The sequence below is a fragment of the Aureobasidium pullulans genome, assembly GCF_000721785.1.
Source record: "Aureobasidium pullulans EXF-150 unplaced genomic scaffold scaffold_32, whole genome shotgun sequence".
In the NCBI taxonomy this organism is placed as follows: Eukaryota; Fungi; Ascomycota; class Dothideomycetes; order Dothideales; family Saccotheciaceae; genus Aureobasidium; species Aureobasidium pullulans.
The window spans coordinates 193,685-219,046 of NW_021941052.1; the positions used below are offsets into that span (position 1 = coordinate 193,685).

At 51.7% G+C, this 25,362-nt stretch overlaps 7 protein-coding genes across 7 annotated transcripts; 4 read left to right on the top strand and 3 right to left on the bottom strand.

The window, feature by feature from the left end:
* Positions 1–84: 84 nt before the first annotated feature.
* M438DRAFT_146043 (uncharacterized protein) lies at positions 85–499 on the bottom strand. The gene has a single exon (XM_029898938.1). It carries the CDS (start codon positions 399–401, stop codon positions 189–191), a length of 213 nt encoding a protein of 70 aa, XP_029755725.1. The 5' UTR covers positions 402–499; the 3' UTR covers positions 85–188.
* A 2,260-nt stretch (positions 500–2,759) lies between these two features.
* Positions 2,760–4,133, bottom strand: M438DRAFT_283609 (uncharacterized protein; the record flags this gene model as incomplete). Its single annotated transcript, XM_029901400.1, has 1 exon — positions 2,760–4,133. One exon carries the CDS (start codon positions 4,131–4,133, stop codon positions 2,760–2,762), a length of 1,374 nt encoding a protein of 457 aa, XP_029755726.1.
* A 2,284-nt stretch (positions 4,134–6,417) lies between these two features.
* M438DRAFT_369426 (UV excision repair protein Rad23) lies at positions 6,418–8,112 on the top strand. The gene is made up of 5 exons (XM_029908108.1): positions 6,418–6,480; positions 6,543–6,592; positions 6,647–6,799; positions 6,857–7,657; positions 7,709–8,112. The coding sequence occupies exons 1-5, from the start codon at positions 6,465–6,467 to the stop codon at positions 7,826–7,828; spliced, it is 1,140 nt and encodes a 379-aa protein (XP_029755727.1). The 5' UTR covers positions 6,418–6,464; the 3' UTR covers positions 7,829–8,112.
* A 941-nt stretch (positions 8,113–9,053) lies between these two features.
* On the top strand, positions 9,054–12,827 carry M438DRAFT_349655 (uncharacterized protein). Its single transcript, XM_029906443.1, has 4 exons — positions 9,054–9,117; positions 9,172–10,599; positions 10,656–10,766; positions 10,820–12,827. The coding sequence occupies exons 2-4, from the start codon at positions 9,184–9,186 to the stop codon at positions 12,671–12,673; spliced, it is 3,381 nt and encodes a 1,126-aa protein (XP_029755728.1). The 5' UTR covers positions 9,054–9,117; positions 9,172–9,183; the 3' UTR covers positions 12,674–12,827.
* A 150-nt stretch (positions 12,828–12,977) lies between these two features.
* Positions 12,978–14,578, top strand: M438DRAFT_306146 (eukaryotic translation initiation factor 6). Its single transcript, XM_029902252.1, has 3 exons — positions 12,978–13,277; positions 13,340–13,411; positions 13,466–14,578. Exons 1-3 carry the CDS (start codon positions 13,243–13,245, stop codon positions 14,097–14,099), a joined length of 741 nt encoding a protein of 246 aa, XP_029755729.1. The 5' UTR covers positions 12,978–13,242; the 3' UTR covers positions 14,100–14,578.
* A 710-nt stretch (positions 14,579–15,288) lies between these two features.
* On the bottom strand, positions 15,289–18,841 carry M438DRAFT_378175 (beta and beta-prime subunits of DNA dependent RNA-polymerase; the record flags this gene model as incomplete). Its single annotated transcript, XM_029908787.1, has 3 exons — positions 15,289–18,624; positions 18,679–18,744; positions 18,794–18,841. 3 exons carry the CDS (start codon positions 18,839–18,841, stop codon positions 15,289–15,291), a joined length of 3,450 nt encoding a protein of 1,149 aa, XP_029755730.1.
* A 1,457-nt stretch (positions 18,842–20,298) lies between these two features.
* On the top strand, positions 20,299–24,990 carry M438DRAFT_349658 (ARM repeat-containing protein). Its single transcript, XM_029906444.1, has 7 exons — positions 20,299–20,491; positions 20,547–20,828; positions 21,025–21,045; positions 21,348–21,787; positions 22,214–23,340; positions 23,398–23,571; positions 23,623–24,990. Exons 2-7 carry the CDS (start codon positions 20,568–20,570, stop codon positions 24,747–24,749), a joined length of 3,150 nt encoding a protein of 1,049 aa, XP_029755731.1. The 5' UTR covers positions 20,299–20,491; positions 20,547–20,567; the 3' UTR covers positions 24,750–24,990.
* Positions 24,991–25,362: the final 372 nt, after the last annotated feature.

Genomic DNA, 25,362 nt, shown 5'->3' on the forward strand with positions numbered 1-25,362 from the left:
GGGAGATGATCTGATATGCTCAGGATCAAGTCTGGTGGAGTTGTCCGATTGCGCTCGGCTTTTCTGAACTCTTGGTGAGAGACATATTGTCCTTGGTGATAGGCTCGGTGGACTGTTAAGTAGTGGTGGGACGGACTTGGTGATGAAGTTGATGTCGGGATTTTTTTTGAAGGGCGATGCGTATGCAGCTACATTCTTGAAACTCCAGAAGCTATACCTCGACTTTGAGTCACCGATGATGATGACTCTACGCGGACATGACTGTGTGGGTTTGTTCCACCACAATCGACACCACTACTCGCGAGACTCAAAGTGATTGTGACCGTCAGAAGGCACGATGCTTTTGAGATTTGCAGAGCTGTCCACTGAGAATGGTTGTACTGGGAGCTCTCATCAGACATCGCGTTTGCCTACTGTGCATAGCTACAGCTATCAATGGCAGTGGGCGTAGCCATGTTGAAAATCAGCACAGTCTTCTCAAACATGCTCAATGAGCCCAACTCAACCCGTGACTCACGGGGATTCGTCAACAACAAGAATAGTACAACCCGTCCTTGCTTCTCGAGAACTACTTTTCGACCTTAGAACCATCTACTGTCAGTAGAACTTCATGGAGTCCGGTAGCCCAAGCGTGATAGCCAACAATCTGCCATTTCCCTTCCTGAGCTTACCACCCGAGCTCAGAATTGGTCTCCAAGTTCCATATCGCAAACACACCCTCTTTTCGCGGTCTGTTTGGCGCGCACATAGATATAATATGGCCGCGCAGCCGATCGTCTGCACGTCGTGATCCGTTCCGATGTGCTGCACCGGTTCACTGTTGGAGCGATCAGCATCCAAGAAATTGTCAAGTCCTTTCGATTGGTTATACAGGATGGCAAGAGTGGGTGACGCATGTGATTGTGCATGGGACGCAGAACCTCCGTCCTCGACGCCCCGCTGGGCTGGAGATATCAAATGCAGAGTCTTTCTGACATTGCAGTCCCATCTGCTGGGAGCGAGTGCGATGACTGCTCTCACTGGCTGGTTGTGCCGATATGGAAACGATTGTGTCTTCTCATAGCTACGCAGCGGCATGTAACGAGCAACAGAGACTCAACTCGGCAAGAAACTTCTTTGGACAGTCGGGCAAGTTGGTGAATGCCGGCAACGTAAAGCGCGTAGAAGCGCATGGTAAGGGCATGGGCTTGCATTGATAGGCAAGCCGTCGAGATAGCAGAAGCTGCAACATATATCAACCTGCAGACGCAACAACAGCGACCTGGTTTGCAATCAATAGCCCTACCAATGTGGCTCGCATGTGCATTGCAGGAAGCAGCCAGCTCGAGCGGAGCGGGTCAAGCGGTACCTGACATTATCGAAAGCCTTTTTTATTAACAAAGCCGTCAAACGCGTCAGTGGCGACGGGCCCGTGAAGGACAATAAGAGTCGCTTTTCTGTCTCGCGTGGTGGTAGATAGGATCGACTGAGATCCCCACCCCGGACTGTTTCGCGTAGATTGTGGCAGATGTTGTTCCGAGATTGAGGGCTGGACCGAGATGCCGCAATGGCGGAGCTCTTAGACGAAGTGAAGGGCGAACGCGTAAGGCTCTGCGGAGTCTTGCTCGTGATCCAAAGACCTGGTATCCATCATAGATTGCATACGATGTGTCTGCGATGGGGATCAGCGATGAAAACTTCTTGTCGGGATGATTGTTTTGGCACTCCGTACAGAAAGAGAAAGCTCGAGTCTTGGCTTCTGGAAGGTCGCTTCTGCGGGAGCTGAGGCGCATGCAGCTGCTCGAATCACAAAGCACTCTTGGAAACCTAGCTATCAAAATGCACAATGTTATGGAGGATCATCCAGAGAGGTTCTGCTGCGCGTTGACACCTGCTGCATAGTGAATCCTCATGCGCCCGGTATCATTTTCTTAACTGTCCTCGTTGTCCAACGTTTCATGCGCGATGTTTGACCTTTGCTGAATGCACTGAAAGTCCGTAGCTCGAGCTCGAGGAGAATGATAGGTATGCATACCCATGTCAACTCCGTACATATCAATGTGTCTCCCAATGGCAAAGAAAACAAAACAAACAATGGATCAAGCAATAGCAAACCCAAGATCCGGTACAGCGCAAAGAAGCACTGATGAACATTCCCACACCGCACCCCAATGTCTCAAATCTACCACAGCTCAGTGAGAAAAAGTCGCAATCTGTCCATCATCCGAACCGAACATCTTTGCGCAGCGACACGGGCAGTGTCGAAATTTGACAAGACGCGCTGGTTGCACGCAAGAACGTTTCTTGTCAGGCGTCCCAAACCATTTACGACTTTAAAGTTTGCGCTCGGGAAGGGACGAAGGTTCAACGGGCCGCCAACTTCCAAAACGACCGGCGGCCGTTGCTGCATATCAACGAGATTGCTTTGGTTAAAATGACGGTCGCGTGCGACCATTGGAATTTTGTGTGAAAGTATGCTTTTGTTATAGAAATCCATGGCTCATTATGTTGTGAGGCAGAAAGGAGTGTAAAAGAACAGAGGAGATTCGTTTATAGAAGCACTAAAAGTAAAGGAGAAGCATAAGTCGCTCAGGGGATATCGGTGAAAGGGACAGAATCGGGTAAATGTATGCGCGAGGACAAGTCCTCTGCGCAGAAGAAACAGATGTGACAGAGGAGACGTTATATCGTGAGAAGTTCCACTCTTTTCAGCCCGCTTGATCTGAGGAGTAGAGTGATAACTCAAATGAGAACATATAGGAAAGGGCCATATTGAGAGCTCAAGCGGATCGTTCACGCTTGTGCAGCGCCGGTCTTGGCTTTGTGATGAACTTGTCGTGCTCGGCTCTCAAGTCACCAAGACTGGGACTCATGACTACACGCGGTCTTTGAGACTGCTGTGCAGTAAGGCCCCTGATGCTCCGCGAGCTGGCGGGTCTGCTGAGGCTGAGCGCACTAGCAGCGCGGACTAGACTGGGGTTGGGACTGGAAGGTCGCGAACTCAACGCAGAGCCTTTACGGCTGCGAGATCCAAAAGCGACATCACTTGGGCTCACGACCTGGCCAGCGAATGGTGATGAAGTGATTATGGTGCCAGGGGACGCAGCTGGGGAAGGAACAGGACTGTCGCTGCGGAACAAGGGATGAATATGTGACTGGTCCTGGTTGAGTTGTTGGTTCGATGGGCGGCGATTCAGAGAAGGTGCAAATGGAGGAAAGGCAGGCGATTCGGGTACTTCGTCGGCCTCCTCGTCTTCTTCGCTCGCCTCAGGAAAAGGTCCGTCAAGGGGGTAAGCGGGAGACACTGGTCTGCTGCCAGGGATGGTCTCAAGTCGGTGTGACTGTGCGGTGCGCAATGCTGATAGGGTACTAGTCGGCTCCACTGTAGTAGGAGTAGCAACATTCCAAGTTTCGAAACCGTCGGAGGGTCTACGTTCTGAGGTCGAGTCCGAGCGCGAACTCTCCTTTGATTGCTTCGGCGTGTTCTTTGTACTCTTGCCATGTCGGAGGAACTGCTGAACAGAGTTACGAACGCTAGACTTGATGCCCGTCGATTGATCGGAAACATCGGAAAATGTTGATACTGGTCGGTTGAAATTAGGTGTGTAGGGCGAGAGTGTGTTCAAGGAGAGGGCATGGGTCTTGTGCTCAGCAACGTCAACGTAACTTCGGAGGGGATCTGAGGTGAAGATGACAGAATCCGGCAACGAAGATCCTTGTCTTCTGTAGAGGATGCAGTAGACGCCAATAGAGATGAGCGAGAATGCCCACATTGCAAGAGCGGCAGCAACCATAGATCCAAGGTGCTCTGACGGACCATGTGTCTTGATGAGAGGTAGATTGTTGTACATCCAGCCGAGAACATAAATGGAAAGAATCATGGCGACAGTGAACGGCAACAGAATTGCAGTGGCTAGAGTCCATTTCCAAGATTGCAGATTCCGGGCAGTGCAAGTGTAAAAGACGACGAATACGAAAAGAATTGCAATCGCCAGTATGTCAAATACAGCAGCGGCCAATGCATGCATATGTATAGGAGTAGGTACCAGTACCGAAGCTGCAAACAATGTAATGAAAGTGGCAAGGGCAGTGGTGGAGAAGCAGGCTGCGAGGCAGCTGAGAATGCATGCCGGGTCTCTTTGTATTAGAGCCATGGCGAAGAAGTTAGTGTCCCGCGAATGAGTGTCGTGTTAGGTAGAATGAGTGTTGTATGCCTCTTGAGGGTGTCGATGAGACTGTTGGACCAGCAAGAGATCTTTTTTGGAGGAATGAAGATGGAAGAATAAGTTTCAGTTGTTTCAATTGTGCATGAAACCTCAATGCTTCTGTCAATGGCTGATGAAATGCTGTATCCAGGTTCGGGGTGCTCCTAAGGTTCGAAATGTCCCTCGAAGCTGTCGATGTTGAAACGGATAACGAAGGAAGGGAAGAAGAGGTGAAACGGTGATTGTAAGCTGGACGAGAAACGAAGATGCAGGATGACACGAGATTGACTGTGTGCGCAAGCCTCGAGCCTCAAGCATGAACGTTGTGTGGTGTATGCAGCCAAGGATTCTCGGTCGTCGGGGATGTACGCTAGAATATCATACCGAGCCCTTGCACGGTTTCATGCATGAAATCGATAGTGGTCCGGGGGAGTGGTGATGATCAAGACAAAAAAAGAAAGACAAAAGGCCTGAAAGGCAGAGGATGGACGGAGTATATGTAAGGAGAGTCACTGCGGGCAAGGATGGAGATGCTCATCTAAATTTTTCCAAGGATGATCACATAGAAGGCGGCAGCAAGCCATCAACACACGCTCGGTTGTTGTTTGCGATCATCAACAAGGTCTTTCCGGATTGCGCGCCTGTGTAATCCGGGTTCTGGGGGCTGACCATGCCGTGGTTAGCAATCGGCGGCGGCATTTCGCTACCAAACGCCATGGTTGAGCATGGGGGACGCGCTCAGCCGCGAACTTGACCTCTTCTAGATGGCGAGCATTGAGCAATCGACCGTCCCAGTCCGGCGCCCAGAATACAGACGGCGCGAGACAAGTGCAGCTGCGAGTTGCCGCGCTTTTATTATTTTGAACTTTGTGTTGCATGCAGGAGAGAGGGGGAGTCTCGAGATGACACGAGAGGCTCTGGTAGAGAGCTGCCGTCAAACATGTCGGCGAGGACGAAGCTTCTGAGCAGTCATCAGTCAGCTTTGACAGGTCTGAGGTGGGGCTGCCTTGCAAAGCCAAATCGCGGGTTGCGGGCAATCGAAATTGCAACACACAAAGGCTTGTGCGATACACGGAAGAATAGTAATAATGCATAGTGGTGCAAGATGTACGACAACATCTGGTTATTATTGCGAAGCTCACGACGTGCAATATCGATATACTGATCGACGTCACAGAGGACCCTTAGATTGACAAGCTTCTTGAAACCGCGAGGCCGTCCATTCGAGGATGAATGATGAGGATGACGCTCAAGGAGTGCGATAGCAGTTGTTGCTGAGGAGGGGCCTTAAGGTGGTACGAAGTCTCGGAGGGTTTTTCTCTTCCTAGTCGCACGTGCAGTAGAGTGGAGGCCTTGACTAGTTGGCACGACTGGCTCAGCTTGCATGATGGAGCCTGGAAACATTCTCATGAAGCTATTCGAAGTAGGGATAAGAAGCGAAATTCCGATGTTACCGCCTTCTTGTGCCTGTACAAGTTGTGGTGCGGTGATTGGACATGATCAGGAAGCATAAACTTAGTAGCATATTGTTGCATTGACTGAGAGAAAGTCATCTCAAACATCCAGGGGTGCTCTCCACCTCATGCATCAAGTGTCTGGTCTCTGGGCCCTCCGCATGGCAATAGTATCGTGTATTCGCGTTACACGGCTCTGCACGCGCTGGGTCGAGCATATCAGGAAGTGAGGGGGCGATGAGGAGCAAGAAGGATCCATAAGGATTGTAAGACAGTTGAAGACACCTCCCCGTGTGCAGAACTTTGTCACGCGCATGCTGCAGAAATGCACAATGTTTTTAAGATCAGTGCAGCTGTCCACTAAGAGTGCGACAGTTAGGAACTCTCTACGGACGGCCGGACCAATGCTGAAAACATTGTGCATTTCTACAGTCCAAGCGGCCCTAGGCGTGGCCGTGAGATGGCTAGACGTGACAGATTTTAGCACACGGGGAGGCAAGAAGGATTGAGCGCAAAAGAGACGGAAGTGACTAGAAATCTTTGATTGCGACGACGCGAGACTGTCTGGGCTCGGTCATCGGGTAGAGAAAGGCAGAGCATGTTAGACTGTGAAAGCTGTTGCAGAAGAGTGAAAGGTGATGAAGTGCCAAGCGATTCTGTATGACGCTCTGCGGGCGGCTTTCTCGAAGCTCAACCCTCGTGTCCAGCTTGCCACAGTCTTCATACAACTCCCGCTTCTATCACTCTTGTCAACTCGCTTTGGATCTGCCACATCCAAACACCACAAACCGAATCACCGAAACCCACAAAGACAAGAAACAGCACGATGAAGTTGACATTCAGTAAGTGCTCTGCAAAAGTCGTGCCTCATCCTCAGAAGCGCCCCCACTAACAGACACTCCAGAGGATCTCAAGCAGCAGAAGTTCGTTATCGAGGCCGAGCCTTCGGAGACGGTACGCTTTTCCATCTTACAATATCAAGACATGCCATGAACTAACTCTTCTCAGATCGGCGAAGTCAAGTCAAAGATCTCGTCCGAGAAGGGCTGGGAGCCGTCGACACAGAAGCTCATCTACTCGGGTAAGATCTTGCAAGACGACAAGACAGTTGAGTCGTACAAGATCGAGGAGAAGGGTTTCATCGTCTGCATGACGTCCAAGGTATGTCTTCTCCCCCAAATCTGCTTCTCAAAGACAGGCGCCTAATACGTAACAAAGCCCAAGGCTGCTCCTTCGAAACCCTCAGCGCCCGCAACCCCAGCTCCTGCCGCCCAGGCCGCAACCCCTGCCGCTCCTCAAGCACCGACCTCGTCTTCTACCTCCACCTCTGCTCCCGTCCCTGCTACCCCCTCTCCCGCCGCCGCAAATGAAGGTGGCCGCTTCAACGATCCTTCAGCGCTGACCCTTGGCGAGGAGCGCGCTTCGGCCATCTCTAACATGGAGGCCATGGGTTTCCCTCGCGCCGAAATCGACCGTGCCATGCGCGCTGCTTTCTTCAACCCCGACCGTGCCGTCGAGTACCTTCTGAACGGCATCCCCGAGAGTGCTCTGCGTGAGCAGGAGCAGCAACAGCAGAACCAGCAAGCCGCTCCCAGACAAAGCCAGACCCCTTCCTCAGCCCCCGCTGCTGCGCAACCTACTGGTGGTGAAGCAGAGGGTGTCAACTTGTTCGAGGCCGCCGCTCAGGCTGGTCAAGGCGGTGGTCGTGGAGCCGCCCGCGCAGCTCAACCCGCTCAGGGTGCTGAAACTGGACTTGGTGCAGGTGGTGATCCTCTGGAGTTCCTTAGAAACAACCCCCAGTTCCAGCAACTTCGCCAGCTCGTTCAGGCTCAGCCTCAGATGCTGGAGCCCATCCTTCAGCAAGTTGCTGCTGGTAACCCCCAGATCGCACAGCTCATCGGCCAAAATCCCGAAGCCTTCATGTCGCTTCTCGCTGAGGATGTTGACGACGATGCCGCTCTGCCCGCCGGTGCCCAGGCCATCAGCGTTACTGAAGAGGAGAGAGAAGCCATCGAAAGAGTGGGTCGCCTTCCGTCTATATTTTTCTTCGTCTGCTAACCAACTCAATAGCTCTGCCGTCTTGGTTTCGAAAGAGATCTTGTCATCCAGGCCTACTTCGCATGTGACAAGAACGAGGAGCTCGCAGCCAACTTCCTCTTCGATCAACCAGAGGACCCCGAGGAGCAATAAAATTGTCGCCTAGACAGAGTAGGATGATATCCCGGCCGTTCTTGCAGTCAAGGCGGCCATACACGATGGTCACGACGCTTTTGCTTTTCTAATTCACAATGTCCAAAAGGACTCGGTACATAGCGCGGAGAAATTGATTTCGCTCATCTCAAGTGTTTCTATTGTGTTGGACAACGTTTTGAAACTGCCTTTAATTTCGGTTTTGAATGGTTGTTCCCAGCTTCAAGTCATTACTAGAAATCTCATTTCGAGTTCTTTTCTTCAACGAGTGAATTTAGTGGTGTGCCTGTCGTTCGCTCGGCTTTTGAGGCTAGGACAATGCACAACAGAAACATGTCAGCCTGAGCCTGTTGTTGTTTCCCACCTGTGCTAGACCAAGGCATACATGCAGCTGTTAACAACATACGTTGATGTTCTGAGATAGGTGTAGTCGTGAGAAGAAAGCGATTGCTCGACGCCTCCGGTGGATATACAACTGATACGGGAAAGTGTTTTGTGACTCTGAAACCGCCGACTCGTTTACCACAGCAAACAGGAAGGTTGGAAAATGCGGTCTGCAGAGAGCCGTTTTTGCATTTATCTCCTTTGAATGCTCGAAGCACTCTCGGGCCACGTCGAGAAGCCCGGGTGGAGCCGTCGGCTTTCGAGATGTCGCGCTAGTGAGCGAGGCGTCATATGATTGGTCGGACGTAACTCGCTTTGGAGGCTCAAGGTGTGTGTGTCCAAGTGAGAAGACTTCGATATGTTATTCATGATCAAAGACCTTTCGAGAGTCGATCGACTTCGCTCCTTCATCATTTCGTGCTCTTACCCATATATGTCCTTTTTGTATTTTCAACAGCCGCGTTGCCCGTTCTGAAGACCGTCTTTTCTGAAGGCGATCAAGTTTTGCACAAAAGCAACATCATCTCGACCAACCTGACCATACGAGGTGAGTAAATCTTGCAATGCACCAACATCAATGTCGCTTCGTCTCTTAATCGACGTTCACTCGACACCTTGATTCGACAGTCTCTTTCACTCAAGACTGCCTGCCAATCACTTTATCTACACCCTCCGGCCTCCGTGTTGCTGCAAGCTGTAATTACACCCAACAGCACACGAATGTGCTTTGGCTCCAACTTCATCCACTAAACACATTATTTTCACAAAACGTGTATACCGCTCAGGACAATAGCTGCTAGGGTGTCTACCATCAATGTTTCTGACACCGAGTCTAGCAGAGAGCTTCTACGTCACATCAACTCAGCCGAGCAAACTCTGGTCAAGCCTCTCTTTCTTCTTTCTCCGTAAGTGTTTCCAAAATTTCTTTTGAACATGTCAGTAATCCAAAATGATGGTAGCCTGCGGCCACGATGGAGCTCAGACGGAAACGAGCTGCCACGCCGCAGAAGCCATCGCGCCTGCAGCCTACAGAACCTTTACATATGACTACGCGTGCCGCTTCGAAGGCTGCTTCTTCAAACGGTGGATCCAGCCGTCGCGGTTCCCTCTACTCCAATGGTCAAATCAGTCCAATGACTGGTTTCGACAATGAAGGCGAGCGATATCCTAAAAGAAGGAGAGTCTCAACCGCTTCCAAGTCGACACCCACTGGGGCTACCTATGCCTCTCAGTCGTCTTCCTCGAGGCCGTCCACGAGGAGTATGTCTGGTGGTAACCTTCATCCAATTGCCGAATCATCGCCAGTTCCTCGCAGAAAGAGGAAGCGCACATCAGACGTTACAGCCGAGAACATTTCAGTAGCACAACCTATCAAAAGTAGGACTGAACTTGAGCGTGCTCTGATCTCCCCTACCAAGAAGCAACCATCTAGGAAGGCCAAACGTTCTTCAGCCTCGTCTCAAGAACAGGAAACCGCTGAGGATGATTCCGGTAGTGGTGAGGAAGAGGCTGCTGAAGATGATCTAGATGACACTGTGGAATCTCTCCAAGTACCACAATCTTCAGCAGATGGTTCAGGAGAGGATGCGCGCAATCATGACACAGAAGGGAAGATGAACGGCATGGCGAACGCCCACATCGAGGATGAAGACGCAAATGTCTCAATGGACGGCGACCAAGAAGCGTCAGATCAGCAGCAACCTCAACCCACCCAACCAGAAGAGGCTACAGAGCGGTCTGGAGATACCCAAGCTGAAGAAGATGATGCGCAGATATCTATGGACATACAGAATGGTGACCACGCTGAACAAGACGAAGATAATGTTCAAGGAGAGTCCGATGTAGACGAAGACATGGATGTTTCGCGCGACGAACTGAGCCTCCCCAAACAACTTGGCATCGCGACGCTTGACCCTACGCCTATGGTTTCGGCCACAGCATCTCCTACAGGCTCAAATCAGGACTCTACCGTAGATCAAGAATCTCCGACGAAGCAACTGACCTCTGTACCTCTGGGAGAGGCGCCGACCGCTAGTCAAGATGGTGACAAGCCTGTCAAACGCCTACCAGGAAGACGCAGAGCACCTCATGCCAATCCAAAGGTCGAGGCTGCTTTGCGTAGACAACTGCATCTGAGAATGGCATATCGAGCAGTGGCCAAGAACTTGAAGCCGATCTTGGCTGAGTTATCAAAGCGAAGTCTAAGCAATATTCACAAAGACCCTGAATCGCACACGACATTCTCAGAGTACCCTGTCGTCAAAGAGAGTCTCAACGATCATTTTGAGGAACGCCTTGCTTGGATACAGACACAAAAAGATCTGATCAAACAGAGGCTCGATCAAATACTTCGAGAGCAGACAGAAATGCGAAAAAGAAACTACGAGGTAAGCACAGTTCCTCGAAGTCATATCTCATGGCTATTGATTGACTTGCGATATAGCATGTTGCACGAGATATCAAGGAGGATATGATTGTTCGCTTGCAGCGCGACTTTCTCAACACGTTGCGTCAGCAGCAGCAAGCTGAGGACGACGAATACAGTGATGATGAGGTATGTGCATTAAATTTTACCAAACCATCGCATCTATCTGACTCAGTACCCAGGGCGACGACGTTGTTCCTTCGCTTCGACGTGTTACCGCTAAAGGTGCACTCAAGGGTATATTGGGCCCAGAGTACCACTGGCGAAGCAGACCTGCTCTGGAGACAGAACGATTATTCGATGAGATGTACGATCGTCGTGAAGTGGCGCATGAGCACTATCAGCACGATAAGAGGTCCGCTCTAGAAGACCCAAGGCCATTCACTACCTTCGACCCCATCGTTAGAGACGCTGCGGAAGCTCAACAAAAAATGAAGGGCCTTCTTGCCGCTCTGGGAGAAGCTGCAGAAGATGTCGCAAAGCCACCTCCTGTCCCGATTGTCGAAGCCCCAGCGGCAATTCCAATCATACCAAACGACGAGGCTCTAGGACTTTTGATGCTGGCCGAGGCATCAACAACTGCCAATATCATGCCGGATAACATCTCGATGGCCGAAACTGAACCACCGATAGATGTACCTTCGCGGCAAGACAATCTCAGCGTACCAAGACCTAGTATGTCACGAGCGCAGAGTCTTGCTACTTCTGCGCCTACAGCCGATACCACGACCAAGCCTCTCGAGGAACCAGCCACCGAGCAGCGCCCTCCCACTACGGTTCCTATCAGCTTCAGTCAAGCTGTACTCGAGCCATCCACGACGCAGACTGCTCCTCTGTTCCCCCGAGCTGCACAGCCTGAGCAGCAAGAGCATAGACTTCAATCAGGACTTCCACAGCTTCCATCCATCGGCCAAGTGGTAGCATCTCAATCCCAAGCAGATACACTGTCGCAGACTGTAGCTGCGTCTGTGCCACTATCAACTCCAACACTATCTAGACCTCCACCTAACGACTTTTGGTCGAGTCTCGCTGTGGGCAACGTGAAGACTGACTCACAAGGCAAAGCTGAGTTTGCTCCTAAACCAGCTATGAAGCAGCCGTCTCAACAGCCGCTCCAGCAGTCCGTCCAACCGACTGCTCAGCAAACATCGAGATCCGAGATGCCAGTCAGTAGTGGTGCAGACAACACAAAGCCTGAAGAGAGAAGTTCTCGACCATCGTTGCCCGGTGCTTCTACTACTCTTGAACCTTTGCATCAGAGGTTGAGAAGTACTTCTGATTCTTTCGGCCCATTGCTCGATCGCCCAGGCGATCTCGACGGACCAAAGCCCCGGAAGATGCCTGCACCTAAGAAGTCTCTGTATGGGCCTTGGCCTCGTAGCAGAAATTACAATCCTCTGGATAGAAGACCAAGTTCTACCACCACCACAGCGCCGCAACCGAGCTTACCCGGTATCAACCCAAGACCCTCAAGTGGTTTCAACGGATCCGGACCTGGACCTGGGCCTTACAGCACATCAGAGTCTCGACACACAAGTTATGCGCCAGCTCCTCCGCCTCCAATGTCGGGATTCCCTACTGCTTGTGCGGCTCCATATGGTCCAAATCCGATGTATGGAGCAGCTCCGCCGCCTCCGTATGCCTACGAGCAACGCGGTCCCTACCCACCAATGGCACCGTACGCACCACCAAGCGGTTTCCCAGGACTACCGGGAGCACCCATGCAACAAGGTCAAGGGCCCCCTCCGTTCTACGGTAGTCCACATGGGCTGCCGCCTCCACCTCAGCAACAAGGTGGCTATGGCCCACCGGCGATAACATCTCGACCTCCACCAACACCACCAGCTTATGGACCCCAGTATGGGGGACAGCCCATACTACCAGCCAGTCACGATGCTCGATACGGGCCTAACGGTGCGCCAGCTTCCAACAATGCGGGACCAGCTTTTGCACAGTATCAGCAACACGATGGAAGAAGAAGACGTAATCAGAGTCTTGGTCATAGAGAGTTCCAGCACTACCATGGACCGCGATGATTGAAGGTATTGATGGAAGAATAGCGACGGCATGCAAGCTCGTTGATGGCATGAGCGTTATACTTGGTAGACATAGTGATCTTGACTACAAGCAAGAAAGAAAGTCTTATTTGTTTCTTCGTACCTTTTCAATCAAAGATGAGAGTACAAGCGATTCGTGAAAGTCGTTCAGAAGTTTTGACAATGATCCAGCGAGATGGTTCCAAGTCACCAGGCTGCCCAATAAAGTCGTTCGTGAAGAGCATCAACAGCAACTGGATGCTGAGGCGGCCAATGGAGCAGATGTTCTAGAAGGGTGAGTCAAGATGGTAGATGGAAAGGGCGACTCTGATTGGCCAGTCTTGCTTGAGTCAAACCGGGCGTCCGAAAAGAGGAAAGCGCGGGCGGCGAGCTTTCCCTGACGTCCTTGGTACAAATTGCGGGCAAAAGAACATGTGAGAGAATTGCAAGAAGCAAGAAGCCCACCCTCTGCCTTTTGCCTGCACATCCAATCAACCACCACACTTTCGCCCAACTTATACTCTTTCACCAGAAACAATCCTCACGACTACCGACTAAATCAACCAATCATGGCTGTCCGCGCTCAATTCGAAAACTCCAACGAGTAAGCAAGAAAATCGACCGAGCATGGAAAACAGAGCGCAAGCATGCTAACCAATGCCCCAGGGTTGGTGTCTTCTCTACCCTCACAAACTCTTACGCCCTCGTTGCTGTCGGTGCATCCGAGAACTTCTACAGGTAAGAACAAGAGAAAGACGAAGGCGCAAAGAGATGAACTAACCGGCGGCCCAGTGTCTTCGAGGCCGAACTCCAGGACGTTATCCCCATCTGCCACACCACCATCGCCGGCACTCGCATCATTGGTCGCCTCACAGCCGGCAACCGCAGAGGTCTCCTCGTTCCCACCAGCACATCAGACCAAGAGCTGCAACACTTGCGCAACAGCATACCCGACGATGTCAAGATCCAGCGCATCGAGGAGCGCCTGTCCGCACTCGGCAACGTCATTTGCTGCAACGACCACGTCGCCCTTGTCCACCCCGATCTGGAGCGCGAGACCGAGGAGATCATTGCCGATGTTTTGGGTGTCGAGGTTTTCAGACAGACAATCGCCGACAACGTCCTTGTCGGTTCCTACATGAGCTTGAGCAACGCTGGTGGTATCGTCCACCCCAAGACCAGCATCCAGGACCAGGATGAGTTGAGTTCGCTTCTCCAGGTTCCTCTCGTTGCCGGTTCCGTCAACAGAGGTTCGCCCGTCGTCGGTGCCGGTATGGTCGTCAACGACTGGATGGCCGTCACCGGTCTGGATACCACTGCCACCGAGCTCAGCGTTGTCGAGTCCATCTTCAAGCTTGGCGAGGGTATGGGTCCCTCGGCCATCAACACCACCAACAAGGACACCATGGTCGAGTCCTTCTACTAGACGCTCATTCTGCTTGTCAAACCACCATAAAAGAACTTTCTCGGTTTCATCGGCTTCTCATTCGAATCTACACGCGCTCCTGCGTTCGGTCCATGGCCTTCGTCTTGGTTGCGCCCGACATGCCCAGTGCGCGCACGCAACAGGCAAGACCGGCCCTCACGCCACAGACGGCCACCTCACAGAGTGGTGCGAAAGGAATTTGCTGCGGCGGGAAAGAGGAAAAGGACGCGTTGACATGGGAGTTGTGGACATCGTACACACTTGCGTACTAGATACCCTTTTCGAGATCAGACAAAAGGCTGGCTTCGATCTCCTCTTGAGATCTTTGCATATATTTGACTTTTATGACCTCTCGCATTGTATCGTTCCCTCGTTCTCCCTCTCTGACCTAACAGACGTGCTTTCAAGCTGTCGGCATTCAAAATTGTGATGGAGTGACTGCCGTTCCGACTCATGACAGCTCGCTGTACTCATCACCCTGTCTTGAAATATCGAATGGCGACTATGCCATCCACGAATCCGCTACATGTTTCTGAGATGTACTTTTCGATTCTCTGTTATATACGCTCTGATGGCCGCGAGCTTTTGAGATCACAGTGTCATGTTGTCGTCGACAATCCATGTTTTTGTCTATTTCGGACTTTGTTGCAGAAATGTTGACTCTTCACCAAAGTTTCCACCCTTGACTTTCCAAACAGATCAAAGTCGACATATATCAACTACATCCTGGCATCTGGAAAGGCTATACAGATCAACTCCATTACTTGAAACCATCCGACACTGTGATGTCGGCGGATGAAATGTTTATGGTCAGTTTAAACGAAACAAGCAGTCACAATAAGCCCCTTTAGCTCAGTTGGTAGAGCGCGGCACTAGTAATGCCGAGGTCACCGGTTCGACTCCGTTAGGGGGCATTTATATCATTTTTTGTCTGGCGTCCGTGTCCAGGCACCATTTCTTTTGTCATTCGGAAGGCTAAGAGGCAGGCAGATGTGGGCGGAGGTGGACAGATGGATGCGTTCCACAAGCAAGAACCTTCAATTTTTGTACGAAGGGAAGGGAAAGAAAAGCAATATACAGAAGTGATACCAATTGAATAAAGAAAACCATGCTATGCTATTTTGTTCCTTCCCTGTCTGCAACTTCTCCTTCTTCCCTGCATCTTGTTTCACATCGGAGATGACCGCTCTTACTCATCCCTAGGGAACTCGTCCGTCAACTTCAGAGCAGCCTTGACGTTCATACTCAACAATTCCTGAATGAGCAACTTGGCGGCGTATGGCAAAGTCATCCTCACGACACCTCTGGAGGACTGACAGCTCTGGCACCAATTCTGGTAACCCATCATACCGCAAGTCTCGCAGACGTCAACTTCATGGGCATCAGAAGACAACATCAGACGTTCGAGCAGCAGCTGAGAAGCACCGTACGCGATCAGACAATCACGTTCCATTTCTCCCAAACGCAGACCACCTTGACGCGAACGACCTTCTGTGGGTTGGCGGGTGAGAATAGCGCGAGGACCGGTGGCACGAGAGTGCATCTTGTCCTGCACCATATGCTTGAGTTTCTGGTAGTAGATGGGACCCATGAAGACGTAGGCAGGTAGAGATTCACCAGTGATACCAGAGGTCAGGTGGTCTTTGCCCGAGTAGCTGAAGCCATGAGAGATGAGAATATCGCCCATGTCTTCGACTTTGCTGCCGCCGAAAGCAGTACCGTATTCATGGCCACCACGCAGAATTCCTGCTTTTCCGGACAGAAGTTCAAGCATTTTGCCCACGGTCATACGACTAGGAAAACCGTGAGGGTTCATGATGATGTCGGGACAGATACCCATGTCGTTGAAGGGCATGTCTGTTTGTTCAGCAAGAAGACCAGTGACACCTTTTTGACCGTGGCGAGAGGAGAACTTGTCACCAATTTCCGGACGGCGGGTCTGTCGTGTTTGGATCTTGATTATCGGTGTGTTGGACTCGTTGGCGCTGATCATGACTTTGTCGGCGTAGGCTGGGTCGGGAAGTTTGTAGGACATGTGTTGAGGTGCCCAGCCGGCGTTTGTGGTGTTCATGCCTTGGTTGACTGGTGTTTCCTTGAGCATGTAGCATTCGCCTGACTCCATCTCTGCGCCGACTTCGATGAGACCATCGTTGCCAATCTTCTTGTGACGAGGGTTCGAGGGATCACGGTCGCCGATGCGGTCGGTCTGACCGTTCTGGTATTGCTTCAGTGGCATGCTGACCTTCTTGAATACTTGACAGCGTCCGAAACCACGATCGCAAGAGGCTTTGTTCAGAACCAGAGCATCCTCAATATCGTAACCAGAGTATGACATGACAGCAACCATGGCGTTTTGGCCTGCAGGAAGTTTGTCGTACTTGATGAGCTCGATCGTTCTGCTCTTGACCATGGGCTTTTGCGGATATACCATGAGGTAAAGCAGCGTATCGATTCTTGTGAGTTGATTGTAAGCAATAGCACCAATGGCTTGTTTACCCATAGCGCATTGGTAGGTGTTACGGGGAGACTGGTTGTGGTGAGGGTAGGGAATAAGACCGGCAACGGCACCGAGGATGGTGAAAGGCTCAATCTCGAGATGTGTAGTGTGCTGGTTGATATCATGTTCGTAGACTGCAATGTTACAGTCGTTCTCTTCGTTAACATCGAGGTACTCGACAAGTCCACGTGAAAGGAAATCATCAAACTCGAGTGTGCCCTTGCGGAGAGATTCGAGGTATCGTGTCGTGACCTTTGACTTGCCCTTCTCGACAATGATGAGTGGTCGGACGATACGACCTTCATCGGTTGCAATATGTACACCATTATGGTGGTGGTTGATGTAGATGCTGACGAACTCAGAGATTCTTCCCATGCGACGGAATCTGCGGAAGGCGATCAGGAAACGCTTGGGCTCGCGAGTCAAGGCCACAGGTGTACCGTTGAGGAAGATGATGTAGGCACCATCGGCGTAGAGCTCGGTACCGCTTGCAGATGTCACATCCTCAGCACCAAGCACGAAGATCATCTTGCGTACAGGGTCTTCTTCGTCCATCGTGGTAATATGTGTCATCAAAGCCAAGTTCTTGACCAGACCACAGGCCTCACCTTCGGGAGTATCTGAAGTACAAAGCATACCGAATTGAGAGGGTTGTAGCGCACGAGGACCAGAAACCTTTCTAGTCTTCTCGAATTGAGAGGAGATTCTGGTCATCATACCAAGAGCGGCGATGAAACTCAGACGACTCAAAACGTGAGTGACACCAGCTCGGTCCATGCGGAAACGCTTCAATGTCCAGTTACCAGTTGAGATGGCACGCTCCAGACCTTGCGTGATTCGAGATTCGTGCATTGTGATGTAATCGGCAGGGTTGAACGCGCGAGTTCTGTTCGGTTTCCTCAAGACCTTATCCCAACTTTGCTTGATGAGCTTGTTGAAGTCCTTGAATAAATCCTCGAATAACAGAGCCATCATTGATCCGGAGAGTTCCAGACGCTTGTTACCAAGGTAGTCTCGGTCGTCGATGAGTTTCGGATCGTGCATACACATAATGACTCTGCGGACCATGAAAGCAATATAAAGAGCCTTTGGTCGGAAGTTTATGGCTGTCACGCCAACGTGAGGGATGATTGTGTTGGACAGCTTCTCGACAGCGTTTTGCTTGTTGGTCTTCTTGGGCACACCATATTGACCAAATCTCTCAGGTCGTAGGCGTGCACCAACATATTCGAGGGCTTGTTCTTGGGTGGACACTCCTGAGCGAGCGGCCTCTTCAAGATTGACAGAAAACTCATCCTGATACACAGCGTCATCGCCAGCGACTAGAAGCATAATTTCATGGTCTGACTGAACTCCCATGGCTCGCAGAGCGATCGCGACGGGAATGTCCTCGGTAAGAGAGTTGTGCTTGAGAACGATCAGACCTTTCTTGAGAAGAACGTAAGTCTTGGTTTTGACGTTTGCAGTGTGACTGGTGACGGAGGCCTGAATGATTCCCTTGAACATTTCCACAATGACACGGTTCTTGCTGAGCTGCTCCTGGACCAGAATGACCTTTTCTTGACCGCGGACAACAAAGTAACCACCAGGATCGACGGCGCATTCGTTGAGCAAGCCCATTTCCTTTTCTGACCGGCCAGACAAGACACACTTGTTACTCCTCAGCATGACAGGCATTCTTCCGATGTACACGTTACGTTCCATCTTCAGACCATTCTGCGATCTGGCTTCGAAGTTGACGTAGATTGGAGCCGAGTATGTCAGATCGCGCAGGCGACACTCGTTGGGCGTGATGCCAGGACCAGAGAGACCAGGTACCGTACTATGGCGGTCTTCAACGCGTTCCGGCTTGCCAATGCGGATGTCAGTGTATCTGATGAACATGTTAGGGTCAACATCGCTATGGACAGTGGCGTTGGCGCGAAGAATGGTCTTGAGCTCCGTGTCGACAAAGAAGTTGTAAGAGTCAATGTGTTGTTTCACCAGACCTTTGACCTTGAGGAAAGCTGGCAGGAGGTTCCATTTATCCTGGGTTGATTAGCTCTTCTAGTTCTTGTGCTTCCAGGGAGAAGAGCGGCTCACCCTTGCTGTGTTGATAGGATCAGTCAAGCCTTTGCCGTAATAGAAAGGCTCGAGCAGAGTATCGGACTGCGAAAGATTAGCGATCATCAGCCAAAAAATGGAACAATGGTCTTACAGGATCGGTAGAATGAGAATGCCGCCTCTTCCTAGCCGGTGGTGGCATGGCCGTGGCATCCTGTGCTGGTGTTTCGCCATCTACTGGCGCTTGTGGTTGCGAGTTGACATTTGATGCTGCTGGTATTACGTTTGCTGCAGCCGATGCCTTCCTCGTCTGAGCCTGCAGATCGTTAGTAGTGCATCGAAGTGATAGCTAGATCTTATTGTGTTGTTACCTTTGGCGGAGCGACGCGAGCCTTGGGAGGCATTTTCACAGGTAGCGACAAGATTTAGCGCGCAAAAGCAGGATCAACCACTGAAACGAAGTGCTCTCGCCGAAGCACGAGGTGCTCGATTGGCGATGCAAAGCTTTCGATGCGATAGACCAGTCACGAAAAAAAGTGGCGGGGTCAAAAGTTGTATGCGCCTCTGTGAAGATCGCGGGAACTGCGTTGCTATCGCGCCGTACCGGGACTACGACTTGCAGCACCTCAAAGATACAATGATCTTCTTTTTCAGAAGACTGAGAGGACTATTCGATAGCAGTACGCGCCTACGAGTGAGAGTTGTCCACGGTCGAGTTTGCCTTTTGGATTGTTCTCGAGATTCTTCTGGGTCAAAGCTGCGACCGGAAGACGGAAAGCCAGCCCTCGGCAGACAAGCCGAGCGGGCGTTGGACAATCGCGCCAAGCTGGCCAGGGTCTCTCAAATGGCAACCTTGGTTAAACGCGATATCTGCTCGAGTAAACCAGTTCAGCTACAGTAGCAGTATCATGGTAGGGATGTCATTCAAAAAGGTATGAGGTGCACAGCATTATCCAACGAGAGATACAGCTAACGATCACCAGAATTTCGTGAGATCAGAAATGAGGAAGTCGCTGTCTCGCCGAGCGATGTGCATGGTCTTGATCAGAATCGCGATCACTGACAACTCTAGAACATCGTCTAGTACATGTGAATACAGACTCCTAACTTGGATACAATCCACCAATCCCACCTGCCAGTTCGGGTAAGAAGTCTCAGGCAATACGACACTGCGACGGGATTGAATTGTTGCATGGCAATGAAGCCTAGGACTGGACCTCGGAATGTTGGGCGATGGCCTAAGAGGCAGATCAAGTCTAGACGGCTCGTGAAGCTGCACGTGTACAGACAGCAAACACTCGTGATAGCGAGATTGAAAAGCACGGTCTTGTTCGGGGGAGAGGTAGCGGGATATGACGAAAAGTAGGTCAGCAAACCGGCGGGCTTCTGCCCTGCATGACCCTGCGGAAAAGGCAAAGAACAGGTGGGAGATGATTCGAGGATGGTCCAAGTGGCATGTTCGTGGCAGCAAAAGAAAGGGCAGTCGGAGATTCCTGGAGTCTGACCTGTCGCGAGGGTTGGACTCTTGGAGAAGGATGGATGCACGCTTGGGCCTTAACCGCGGCGTGTGAAACTCAACCGGCGGCGAGGCTTGATGCTTTCTCCACAGTTGGCTGGCAGTGGACCTGAGGCTTCGGACAAGCAGAGCTTCTTCTTTCTCTCCGTCGTTCATTCTTACCGCGCGTGGTGTATGATTGGAAGTGTGTTTTTGTATTGTACTGCCTGAGCGCGAGGCCTGCCTTGTATGTACGAGTTGAGACAGCCTCACCCTCTCCATCCCGGCCAGAGTCGCTCTTCCTGGACCCCTTGATCCAAAGCGCCTACCCCCACATTCAAGTCACCGCCTGTTTGAGTAATAGCCATACCTGACATGTGTCTACGAGTCGCACCACTGACCAGTCCAGCAGGAGGACTCGTATCGTATCAGCATGGCTTTCTCCAAAGGCCTCTCAGACAGACCCGACGGCGCTCTCTTGTACCGCCCTCATCAGTCGCCGCGAGAAGATGCGCCCTACCCAACATCAGCTACCACTTTTCCCTCGCCTCTATCGCCTTTGCGGAATCTCAGCCTGGCTGCTACTGCTGCAGAGGGTCGCGGAAGCCTGCAACGTCGCTTTACCACGAATGCCCTGCCTACCTTATCGCCTATCGCTCAGCAGCGACGTCAGGCTGCCGATCCCGCCATGACGGTGAGCCTACTTCCTATATCTTCCATGTTGAAAGAGGAGGATTGGGGTATACCATGCCTTAGGACTGTGTCGACCTATACCAAGCGGTCATGTCCGCGTTGGGTTGACTTGCTGCTGTTGGTTACGGTTGCGACAGCATGGTTGAGAAGATACCTCTGGTCAAAGAAGATATGCTGACTGAGTCCTTTTGCTGCAGGCCTTCAACAAGATTACTCCCGTAAGTCTGCATCCCGAAATCTGGTTCTGATGCCTCCCCCGGTCGACCTTGTCGTCCAATCCTCCGTGTTTTTGGTCGGGAATTTCGTCCTGGGCTTTAGTCGTTGACGCTCGTTGTTTTTCTCTCGTGATTTTTCAAGACATGTCCCACTTGTGTCAAATATTGGCCCACTGCTTCGTTTACCCTTTTGCCATATCTTGTTGTGCATTTTACCTTCCCACTTCTAGCCAGAGCGAACCGTCGTTATGCACGAACGTTCGGGATCTTACATTCCTGGCACATCCGGTACTGACGTCTCGCAGACAGAGAGGAAAACTCGTCAATACGAAGAACTTCTTGCTCAGCAACGTCGTATCCAGGCACAGATGGCCATGATTGACCCGGAAACTCGTCGTGAGGTCGACGAGCAACAAAAGTTGGAGCAGGACATCACCATGTTCACAACTGGACACTTGAGCGAGCCCACCACGCCACCAGATTACTATAGCTCCGTCAATCGTGTACACAGCGCTCGTCTGTCCACTGCTAGTATGGCATCGCCTCCTGGTTTCCCGACTCGTCCCAGTCGTTCAGGCTCGCAACTTACATCTCCCCATGCAGCCTTCTCTAGGCCTGTCACCTCTCATACTCACACGTCATCTATTCCTTCCAGATCAGTGCCCGCTTCGCGCCGTGGCTCAGACGAAGATGAGGAGGAGAACGCTTATTCGTTCGCGGACATCAATCACCGCGCCGCAGCCAAGTATGTACAAATCTCCTTCTTATTCATCAGCTATTGTCCCAAGTCCTGCTTTCACACTTCACCTTCCTCCTTCCGCATACCCTTAGTAGTAAGCGTGCTTCAATGATTCCCTTCAATACGAGTGGTCAATTGTCTCCTCGAACTCGACAATACCGCTCGAAGCTATTCACTCCTTCCTTTCCAACAACTATAAAGTACCTCACCCACCTCCTACTCTCCCTCCCTCCTTCCTTCTACTACTCCTTCTACTACTCCTTCCACCTCAACAAACCTTGGACTTGTTCATCATTTGTTACCTTCATCAGTGCTGGTCACTGTTCTTCTTCATCACCTTGTCGTACTCATACTTCATCTCAAACACCACGATCTCTCGCACAACTTCGATCACACGATCTCAACTTTTGTTCTAATTTCAATCACCAACAGCCTCAACCGCAACTCAATGCCTGTCAAGATGGCCGAACTGTCTTCCCTCCTTGGCTCTGTCAACACCACCGGCTTTCTGTTTGGCGACGAGGACGACCACAAGTCGACCCGTGTCCAGAACCAGGCCGCTTCTCCTGACGCAAACAACTACCTTCAACTCCAGACCAGCAACGACAAGTTCCCTATTCTCGTTCGTCGTGACGGCGAGGGTATGCAGCTTTCCGCTTCTTCCGCAGCCATGGAACTGGCCCAGGCCCAGCAGAACGGCTCCGACAATCAGCTCATGACAGATCGTACCAACGCCTCCCGCACCAACAGACAGAGTCTTCCTCCCAGCGCCATGCGTCAGACTGGATACGGCGAGGCTGCCATGTCTCCTCTCAACGGTATCTTGACCGAGCTCAACACCGCAAAGAACACTGCCGCCAACAGACGATCTGTCGAAGTCAAGTTCAGTGGCCTTGCTACTTCCAAGCGTCCTGGTCTTCTGGCCTCACCCAAGGGTATTGGCTCAAACGGCGTGCCCAAGCTGCAGGGCTCTTACTCGACCAACGACATTCCCACCTTGAAGAGCACAAACGCCGGCAACTTCTCCGACATCTCTGGCGCCGTTCAAAGCCCTCGCCCTGAGTTCATCTCTCCTGCTCGCCAGACCTCTGTCCTCGGCAACGGCCACCAGAACGGCTTCCACACCCCCTCTCGTCAAGAACAGAACAAGCCCGAAGAACACTCCAGCGCCGCCTCGCAAAGATCTGGCCTCCAAGCCAGTGCTGCACCCTTCGGACCTTCAGTCGCTTCGCCTTCCTTCGAGCCTGCTCGCGCCTTCAACGCCATCACGAACGCCAACAGCAACGGCAACGGTCATTCAAGCCCTCTTTCCATGCAGAGCTACGGCAATGGAGCCTACTACGGCGGCTATGGTATGCAGATGTTGGGCAATGGCTTCAACCAGATGTATGTTGGCAACCAGGGTGGAGGTCAGTGGGCTAGCCCGCCCGGTCCCATGCCCGGCTTCCAGCACGGATTTGGTGGTGGTTATTCGCAGCAACTCTCCCAGCAGAGCCCCGCGCGCTACAACGACAGCCAGGCTCGCGTCATGCAACAACGCCGCAGCCAGAACGGGGAAGGTACGTGTTTCTTTCCCTCCACAAACAAAACAACAATTCTTGCTAACATGACTTCAGACAACTCGCGCTACCTCAATGTCGATTTGCAGGATGTCGTTGGCGAGATCTATGGCCTTTGCAAGGATCAGCACGGCTGTCGCTACCTGCAGAAGAAGCTCGAAGAAGGCAATGCTGAGAACATCAGACTCATCTTCGAGGAGACCAACCCTCACATGATCGAGTTGATGACTGGTGAGTGACTTGTTCACACCTCTTTTGACGTATGCTGACTCTTCCACACAGACCCCTTCGGCAACTACCTCTGCCAGAAGCTCCTCGAGTACGCCAACGACGATCAGCGCACTGTCCTCATCCGCGCAGCCGCACCCTCTATGGTCAAGATTGCTCTCAACCAGCACGGTACTCGCGCTCTGCAGAAGATGATCGAGTTCATCTCGACCCCCGAGCAGATCGAGATCATCACCGAGGCTCTGAGATACGAAGTCGTTCCTCTCATCCAGGATCTCAACGGCAACCACGTCATCCAGAAGTGCCTCAACCATCTGTCCCCCGAGGACGCCCAGTTCATCTTTGACGCTGTTGGCACTAGCTGTGTCATTGTCGGCACTCATCGTCATGGCTGCTGTGTTCTCCAGCGCTGTATCGATCATGCTTCTGGCAACCAGAAGGGTCAGCTTGTTCAGTACATCACCATGAACGCCTTCACTCTTGTTCAGGATCCTTTCGGCAACTATGTTGTACAGTACATCCTCGACCTTGGTGAGCCTGCCTTCTCCGAGCCTCTCGCTGAGAGCTTCCTCGGCAACGTTGCAATCCTCTCCAGACAGAAGTTCAGTTCCAACGTCATCGAGAAGTCGATTCGCACTGGCAACGAGAACACCAGACGCGCTCTCATCAATGAGATTATGAACCCTGTTGATCTCGAGAAGCTTCTCCGCGACTCCTACGCCAACTACGTTGTCCAGACGGCCATGGACTACGCCGACCCTGAGACCAAGGCTCGTCTCATCGACAACATCCGTCCCATCCTTCACTCGATCCGTCACACTCCCTATGGTCGTCGCATCGCTGGCAAGATTCAGGACTACGACCAGCACCTCAACGGCCTCCCTGGCGCCATCTCTCCTCCCAGCACCATGACTCCTGGTCAGATCGGCTCGACTCCCTTCCGTACCAGCAGATCCAACACCGTGAGCTCATACACAAGCAACAGCCCTGTCGGTAACTCCGTCGGCAACTACGGCGCTTCCAGCATGGGCTCTCCCACCTCTCACCATCGTCACCATGGATCGATCAACAACATGCTCGCTCAGCCTGGCCAGCAGCAGTCCAACGGCTTCGGCCAGGGCTACCAGCAGTTCGGCCACGCTTCCCGTGCCTCTCGTTCGTCCAACATGGGCAATTACTGATCGAGTCTCGCGATTTGTTGAACAACGACTTCATCTTAGGGGTTCCACAACTGTACTTTTTACTTGGGATGTGTTGTTTTTTTGCATTAGTTTGCATAGCGCCATCCACGAACAAAATCAAAAGAAGGGGTTGAACATATGGGATGATCTTCGAACAGTTCAACTTCTTTTTTCGACACGAAGATACGACAAAGACATTACGGCCGCCTCCTCAATAGAAGTCGAGCAGGGCATATGGGGAATTTTCTGCTACTACAAGCATCAGCGAAGGAAGCGAAGGAATCAGCATGGCTAGCCTTGCCTTGCAGCGCATTTCGGGCGATGTGTAACTAGCTTTCTTTCTTTCTATACAATTGGAGCTTGACATTGACACAAATGAGTTGGCTGCTATCTGAATCGTGACATGAATCACAACTCAATACTGCTTCCAATTCTTCCAAGGGCATTGACGCTCGCTCATGGGCTGTCGTACGGCATGAAGAGCGACTGGAGAGCGAGATCGGTAAGGATGTGTGAGAAAGCCATCTTAGCCATGGTTCGTAAACAAGCCAAGGGATGCAACAACAGGCTGTTCCTACGTGATACTGAGTTATGCAGTGCGACAAGTGGAGGC

Coding starts and splice junctions, on each gene's coding strand:
- M438DRAFT_146043 (XM_029898938.1), bottom strand. CDS start 401: ATGTCTGATGAGAGCTCCCAGTACAACCATTCTCAGTGGACAGCTCTG.
- M438DRAFT_349655 (XM_029906443.1), top strand. CDS start 9,184: ATGGAGCTCAGACGGAAACGAGCTGCCACGCCGCAGAAGCCATCGCGC. Junction 10,600..10,655: donor TGCGAAAAAGAAACTACGAG/GTAAGCACAGTT, acceptor CTTGCGATATAG/CATGTTGCACGAGATATCAA. Junction 10,767..10,819: donor ACGAATACAGTGATGATGAG/GTATGTGCATTA, acceptor CTCAGTACCCAG/GGCGACGACGTTGTTCCTTC.
- M438DRAFT_349658 (XM_029906444.1), top strand. CDS start 20,568: ATGGCTTTCTCCAAAGGCCTCTCAGACAGACCCGACGGCGCTCTCTTG. Junction 20,829..21,024: donor CTGCCGATCCCGCCATGACG/GTGAGCCTACTT, acceptor CTTTTGCTGCAG/GCCTTCAACAAGATTACTCC. Junction 21,046..21,347: donor CCTTCAACAAGATTACTCCC/GTAAGTCTGCAT, acceptor GACGTCTCGCAG/ACAGAGAGGAAAACTCGTCA.
- M438DRAFT_306146 (XM_029902252.1), top strand. CDS start 13,243: ATGGCTGTCCGCGCTCAATTCGAAAACTCCAACGA. Junction 13,278..13,339: donor CAATTCGAAAACTCCAACGA/GTAAGCAAGAAA, acceptor CCAATGCCCCAG/GGTTGGTGTCTTCTCTACCC. Junction 13,412..13,465: donor GCATCCGAGAACTTCTACAG/GTAAGAACAAGA, acceptor CCGGCGGCCCAG/TGTCTTCGAGGCCGAACTCC.
- M438DRAFT_369426 (XM_029908108.1), top strand. Junction 6,593..6,646: donor AGGCCGAGCCTTCGGAGACG/GTACGCTTTTCC, acceptor AACTCTTCTCAG/ATCGGCGAAGTCAAGTCAAA. Junction 7,658..7,708: donor AGAGAGAAGCCATCGAAAGA/GTGGGTCGCCTT, acceptor CCAACTCAATAG/CTCTGCCGTCTTGGTTTCGA.